This window comes from Thamnophis sirtalis, unplaced genomic scaffold (assembly GCF_051295495.1).
Source record: "Thamnophis sirtalis isolate CommonGarterSnake01/CBP01778 unplaced genomic scaffold, rThaSir2_p1.2 scaffold_5, whole genome shotgun sequence".
Lineage (NCBI taxonomy): Eukaryota > Metazoa > Chordata > Lepidosauria > Squamata > Natricidae > Thamnophis > Thamnophis sirtalis.
In genome coordinates this window covers 9,845,920-9,853,338 of record NW_028261385.1, presented here as the reverse complement: position 1 = coordinate 9,853,338, position 7,419 = coordinate 9,845,920, and the positions used below count along the sequence as shown (strand labels likewise).

Genomic DNA, 7,419 nt, shown 5'->3' with positions numbered 1-7,419 from the left:
CTTCCTTCCTTCTTTCTCTCCCCTTCCTTCCGCTCCTTCCTTTCTTCCTTTCCCTCTCTCCTTCCTACTCTCTCCTTCCTTTCTTCCTTCTCTTCCTGTCTCTCCCTTCATTCCTTCTTTCTGTCTTTCTCTCTCCCTTCCTTCTCTCCCTCCCTCCCTCCTTTTTCTTTCTTTCTTTCTTTCTTCCTTTCTTTCTTCTTTTCTCTCTCTCCCCCCACTCTCTTTCTTTGAAAAGAACTTTTGAAAGAACAAATGATTTTTTTAAAAAATGCCAGGTGGGCAGAGAAGGGGGTTGCCTGCAGGCACTTTAGGGGCTCCAGATCCTCCATTGCCTTGACAGAGCCACATAATAAACTTTCAGCAGATTGAGAAATCAGCTGCTGTCGATGAATGGAAGGGAGCCAGCAGCTCCATCAAGGGAGGATGAGATAAGTGCGACAGCATCTCTCTCTTCCCTCCCTGGAACAAATGAGATTTTGTTGGCATGCATTATGCACAGTTGGCTTCTTAGGGCCTTCAGTTTACTAGCAGTAGCAGTTGCATTATCCACACCCAGAAGACAGCTATACCCAAGAATAACTGTCGCTTTATGTAAAAAAAAAGATCTTAAGACTCTGGAAAGAGTGCAAAGAAGAGCAACAAAGAGGATTAGGGGACTGGAGGCCAAAACATATGAAGAACAGTTGCAGGAACTGGCCATGGCTAGTCTAGTGAAGAGAAGGACCAGGGGTGACATGATAGCAGTGCTCCAATACCTCAGAGGCTGCCACACACAAAAAAATAACAGAATAACAGAGTTGAAAGGGACCTTTAAGGTCTTCTAGTCCAATCCCCTGCTCAAGCAGGACCCTTTCAGACAAATGGTTGTCCACTCTCTTCTTGAGAGACCGCCTGCTGCCAATTACCTCCCAAAGACCCATTAGATCACACAGGGTCGGCCTCCTCCGGGTTCCGTCTACCAGCCAATGCCACCTGGCTACTACCCGGGGGAGGGCCTTCTCTGTGGCAGCTCCAGCCCTCTGGAACGAACTCCCCGCAGAAATTCGGACCCTCACCTCTCTCCAGGCCTTCCGAAAAGCTGTCAAAACCTGGCTTTGCCGGCAGGCCTGGGGTTGATGAGTTCCCCTCCCCTCTCGACTTGTGTGGTTGTGTGATTCTTGGCTATTTTAATTATTTGTATTCTGTTCTATGTTCCCCTTTTCCCCTTTCGAGTTGTTTGCCGCCCTGATTCCCTCCCGGAGAAGGGCGGCATACAAATAATAAAATTCAATTCAATTCAATTAAAAACCTCCAGTGTTGACTGGAAGCAAGTCATTCCACTGATTAATTGTTCTCACTATCAGGAAATTCCTCCTTAGTTCTAGGTTGGTTCTCCCCTTGATTAATCTCCATCCTTTGCTTCTTGTCCTGCCTTCAGGTGCTTTGGAGAATAGCTTGACTCCCTCTTCTTTGTGGCAGCCCCTGAGATATTGGAAAACTGCAATTATGTCTCCCCTAGTCCTTCTTTTCATTAAACTAGGCAGACCCAATTCCTGCAACTGTTCTTCATGTGTTTTAGCTTTCAGCCTCATAATCATCTTTGTTGCTCTTCTCTGCACTCTTTCTAGAGTCACAACATCATATTTACACCAGAGCAACCCAAACTGGATGCAATATTCCAAGTGTGGCCTTACCAAGACCTTAAGTGATATTAACACTTCACATGATCTTGATTCTATCCCTCTGTTAATGCAGCCTAGAACTGTGTTGGCTTTTTTGGCAGCTGCATCTACTGCTGGCTCATATCCAAGTGATTGTCCACTAGGACTCCAGGATGCCACTTGCAGTTACTCCTGTTGAGCCAGGTAGAGCGGGCTCAACCTATTTTCCAATGTACCTGAAGGCAGGACAGGAAGCAATGGATGGAAACTAATCAGAGAGAGATCCAACCTAGATCTAAGGAGAATTTTCCTGACAGTGAGAACAATTAGTCAGTGGAACCGCTTGCCTTCAGAAGTTCTGGGTGCTCCAACATTGGAGATTTTAAAGAAGAGATTGGACAACCAATTGCCTCGAAATTGTACAGGGTCTCCTGCCTGAGCAGCGGGATGGACTAGAAGACCTCCAAGGTCCCTTCCAGCTCTTATTGTTCTGCTCTCCCGTGATTAGAAATAACAAGAGTCCTGTATCTGGAAACCGCTGCTGCCTTCCCTTTCTGGACAGATTAATTTCAGGACCCTGGACAGCTGCTCATGGCCACTAGCAGGCCGGCATTTCTTCTGCGCCCCTCCTGACGGACTTTTTCACCGGGGAAAAAAACCCTCATTAAACAGGATAAAACTGAATGTTGCTATTAGCTACGCCTAATCTGTCTGAACTCTCTGATTTAAGCATGTGACAGAAGGGGAAGAAAGAGAGACAGACAGACAGACAGACAGACAGACACACACACACAGAGAGAGGGAGAGAGTGGGAGAGAGAGAGAGAGAAAGAGAGAGAGAGAGAGAGAGAGAGAGAGAGGCCCAAGGCTGCACAATGGTGTCATAATCACGCCACAGGATATTACTACTGGTTCGGCTGCCAAGGCCTCTAAAAACGGTGCTACCTGATTAGATTGTGAGCAGGCCTGTCAATGTTTGGGGGGGGGGGGTAGAGATGAGGTCAGATTAAATTGAAAGCATCTGGCAGGAGAAACCACATCGACTAGAGAGGGCTAAAGCCACGTTTCTCTCTCCCACTAATTGCATGGCCTCTGTCATAATGAATATGGCTGCGGAGAGAAGCATATTGGAGTGTTTGAGTAGATCCTGCTTTACGTAGATCAAGCACCCAAGAAGGGGGAAAACCTGGAGTGGGAACATGGTGGTTCTGATGGGAAGAAATCACCCATATTTCTTAGAGGAGAACAAGCTCTCCTATACCATTTCAGACAAACGGTTGTCCAATCTCTTCTTAAAATCTTCCAGTGTTGGAGCATTCACAACTTCTGGAGGCAAGTTGTTCCATGGTTTAATTCAGGGAGCTGCATGTGGCTCTTTCATCCCACTGCTGTGGCTCCCTGTTGCCAATTGGTAAAAAGAAAAAGGACTCCATGCTAGGAGGAGACTCTATGGTGGGGGAACAGGACTTCTGGTTGGCTCCAGAATTGAACAGGGGGCTTCCGGTTAGGACCTTTGTGGCTCTTTGAGTGTTTAAGGTTGCCGACCCCTGGTTTAATTGTTCTCACTGTCAGGAAATTTCTCCTTAGTTCTAAATTGGATCTCTCCTTCATTAGTTTCCACCCATTGCTTCTTGTTCTACCCTCAGGTGCCTTGGGGAATAGTTTGACTCCCTCTTCTTTGTGGCAACCCCTGAGATATTGGAACACTGCTATCATGCTTCCCCTAGTCCTTCTCTTCATTAAACTAGACATACCTTGTGTTTTAACATCTGACAGGATTGTGAGATCTCTCCCCCAGGATTCAACTGGATTCCTACCAAGATAGGATGATATGGGATAGCAGAAATTAGAGACCAATTTTATAGATTCATCTTTTATCCTTTTAATGCCTGCTGCTGAGTAGTCAGAATTTCCCATCCCATCCTGAAGAGTAGGAGTAGGGGAGAGGTAAGGGAAGAAGGAAGGGGAAGGAGAGGAGGAAGAAAGTAGAGAAGGGGGGAGGGAGAAAAGAAAAGGAAAAGGTGGTGTTACAACAGGCGAAAGGGATGGTAAATAAAGCAACCTAAACTGTATATTATAACCTATTCATTGAAATAACAAATGTATAAGAATGACAAATGTAAAGATGAATAACAATTATGTTAATGTATACTTAAAATCAGTGATGGGATTCAGCCAGTCCGCACCTATTCGGGAGAACCGGTTCTTAACTTTCTAAGAGATTCAGGAAACCGGTTGTTGGAAGAAATCTTCTTTTGTTTTTTCCCCACTTTGCAGGGCTAATCCTGTAAGGAAGGCAGGAAGGCAGGAAGGAAACATTCTGGTGTTGTTTCTAGCCTAATCTTTATTGCCCTGCTTACAGAATCTGCCTCTCCGGTTTACCCTTAGTACATTGTAACAGCTAAGGCAAAGTGCCCATCTACCTGAGTGATGTTGAGTTGGCCATGCCCACACAGTCACATGACCACTAAGCCCCGCCTACCCACCTGGTCATTAGGACAGAGAACCGGTTGTTAAATTATTTGAATCCCACCACTGCTTAAAATGGTATGTTAGAGAATAATAATAATAATTAAAAAAATGCAGCAGAATTTCCCATCCTTAGCTGTGACCAATTTTATCTCTCTTTACTATCCTACTGAAATTATAACCCAATGATGCTTGCGACTGATGTTGTGTTTATTGCACACCTAAGCCACAATCAGCGTGGGTTTTATAGTATGAACTTCTGTTTAGTGCAGTTTTTAAGTTGGTAACAGGCCGTGTTTAATATGAGCCAAGATTCATTTAGCACAAGATTTGCCACACCTGTGATATTGGTTAATGCATAAACTGCTGTGAATGGGATGTTAGACCTTAATCCTCATTTGTGCAACATGGAGACAAGGAAAGTTCTCTTCAAGAAAAACTCGGCAAAGAGGCTAATTTTGAAGACCAAGAACAAAATACAGGTAGCCTTACAACAGTTCATTTAGTGATCATTTATAGTTGCAAAGGCACCGTAAAAAAGTGACCTATGACCATTTTTCACACTTATGACCATGGCAGCATCCCCGTGGTCACATGATGAAAATTCAGAGGCTTGGCAACTGGCATGAACTTACGACGGTTGCAATGTCCCGGGGCCATGGGATCACATTTTTGACAAGGGGGAAGCCAGATTCACTTAACAACCTTGTTACGAACAGGTGCAGTGATTCACTTAACAACCCTGGCAAGAAGAGTCATAAAATGGGACAAATGTTTCACGTAGCGACAGAAATTCTGGGCTCAATTGTGGTCGTAAGTTGAGGACAGTAGACAATAGATACGTGTTGGATATGGTTTATTCTCTTGTCGTGTTATATGGGAACTTCATTAATAAACATACAACAATTATCTGTAAGCATTTTCATTGCTTATTTTCATTGTGCTGAACCAAACTCCCTATTTGCCAAAGAAATATCATTTGGAATAGTGAAAATTCAAATAATACATTAACTGTACTAATTGAGACCTCCCTGCATAGATAGTCCTCGATTTATGACCACAATTCTGCTCAAAATTTCTGTTGCCAAGCAAGACGGTTGCTAAGTGGGTTTTGCCCCATTTTACGACCTTTCTTGCCAGAGTTATTAAGCGAATCACTGCCGTTGTTAAGTTAGTAACCCAGTTGTAAAATGAATCTGGCTTCCCCATTGATTTTGCTTGTCAGAAGGTCACAAAAGGGGATCACCCTGGGACACTGCGACGGTCATAAACACGAATCAGAGGTCAAACTTCAGAATTTACTTTACAATGGTTTACTAAACCAGCCACTGTGAATTTTCTTTAGACTTCATACTAAGCAACAGTGTTTTTGCAAACTACAGTGGGCCTTTCACACGTGCTCTTCTAAAAGCCCCAAAAAATACACAATACAATTGAACACAACATCTGAAGCTAGCTGTTGTGGCCCACCAGTGGCCAGCGGAACTGGCAGCAGAGTCGGACAGTGAGGAGGTTGGGGAGGAGCATGGGCCAGTCCTGGAGTCTGGGGAAAGCTCGAATGAGGGCTCTGCGTCAGAGGCAGAGACAGGGCCGAGGCTGTCTGGCAGTGATCAGCTGCCTTCGGAGCGAGACAGCAGTGAGGCAGATGAACAACTGGAGCCTGTTCCCAGTGTGCGCATGCGCAGAACTGCCGGAAGAAAAGAACAACTTAGAAATCACAGTCGACTTGGGAGTAAAGTCACAGGTGGAAAGTGATTGGCCCCTCCCATAGGACATAAAAGAGGAGCGAAAGGTGAGGGGGCTTTTGCAGGGAACAATTTGTTCGTTCAGTCATTAGATTCGTTTCAGGAGTGTGAAGATCCGTCCGTGAATCTCAGAGACTCTGTGCCCAGTTTTTCCTTGCATAGCATCTCATTTGGAAAATATTTACATGGCAGCTTTCCAAGACAGATAAGGTCTGTGGTCATAAATATTCCTTTGAAAGACTGTTTGCCAGGCCTTTGCTGAATGTGAATGAGAGGAAATCACATTCGTTTAATAAAAGGGGTTTTGTCGGGACCAGGACTCTGCCTCGGGCTTTTTGGGGAAGCCCAGGTCAGAACAGAAATTTTGAGGATGGCTGTTTCAAATAGATTAGATATAAGAACTCTGGTGACACAGTGGTTAAAGTGCAGTATTGCAGGCGAACTCTGCCGACTGCCAGCAGTTCGATCTTCACCAGCTGAAAGTTAACTCCGTCTTCCATACTTCCAAGGTTGTTAAAACAAAGAGCCTGATTGATTCATGGGGGCAATATGCGGATGTTGTAAACAGCTCAGAGAGTGCTGTAAAGAACTACGAAGCGATATATAAGTCTAAATGCTCTTGCAATCAGCCTTTCACAGTATCATGAAGGACCCCAAGGAAGTAGTTAGCAATGCAATTTCATTTTATGAAAGCCTAGGTCAGAATACTAGCCAAGTGTTTCCCTCAGCACAAGCTGCTCGGGTCGCCACAGAAAAGGCCTCGCAGATTTTAGAAATAAATAGAATTTATTCATGCTGTTCTATTTGTCGCGCTGCCCTTTCACCTTAGGAACTTAGAAATAAAGCCTGAGGGTTGCAAAGATTTCACAACTAAACATTTTTTTAATCTCTTTTTTTTAAAAATTATTGTGATTTCAGGGTTCTGAGAAAACCACATTTCCATGTGAAAAATGGCTGGCAAAATCTGAAGACGATGGGGAAATTGTGAGGGAACTGGTGCCCTCCAGAATTTTTACTGAAAAGCTAATGAAAGATGGCACTCTTAAGCAGATTGATGAAGAAATCGATGACTCACTGGAAAGTAAGTCAACTTCCCGGTCTTAGATCAACTGTATTCCCATCTATTATGAGATGCCTATTATGTGATGTGATAGAGCAGGGTATCAAACTTGAGGCCCGGGGGCCGGATCCGGCCCGCAGGGTGTTTAAATCTGGCCCATGGGGCCACTCTGGAAATGGCAAAGGACTGGCCCATGGTATAATTGCCAGCAAAAACAGAGATCCGTTTTCGCTGGGAGAGGGTTGCAAGGGGCCGTCGCAGCCAAAAACAGAGCTTGGGAGCCCGTTTTCACTGGCAAAACGCTCAAGCCATCACAGGCGGGTTCCACCACAAAACCGCGCTCGACTAAACCGTGCCCGACTAAACCACGTCGCTGACGTCATCAACAGGGCAACAACAGGGCGGAGACAGAAGCACGCTGTAAACCCTAAACCTAAAATTAACCCCTAAACCTAACCCCCCTAAACCTAATCCTAAACCTAACCCTAAACGTAACCCTTAACCTA

At 44.8% G+C, this 7,419-nt stretch overlaps 2 protein-coding genes across 2 annotated transcripts in view; both read left to right on the top strand.

Moving 5' to 3' along the window:
- The window catches only part of LOC106555762 (lipoxygenase homology domain-containing protein 1), a 218,295-nt gene extending 214,268 nt beyond the window's left edge, over positions 1-4,027 (top strand). The window contains exon 39 of the mRNA XM_087715353.1: positions 4,002-4,027. Within this exon, the coding sequence (XP_087571479.1) occupies positions 4,002-4,027 (26 nt within the window). The remainder of the gene's footprint in view (positions 1-4,001) is intronic.
- A 488-nt stretch (positions 4,028-4,515) lies between these two features.
- LOC106549013 (lipoxygenase homology PLAT domains 1) overlaps positions 4,516-7,419 on the top strand; it is a 99,128-nt gene continuing 96,224 nt past the window's right edge. Inside the window, exons 1-2 of the mRNA XM_087715348.1 lie at positions 4,516-4,590; positions 6,772-6,934. Coding sequence (XP_087571474.1) covers positions 4,516-4,590; positions 6,772-6,934 — 238 coding nt within the window. The remainder of the gene's footprint in view (positions 4,591-6,771; positions 6,935-7,419) is intronic.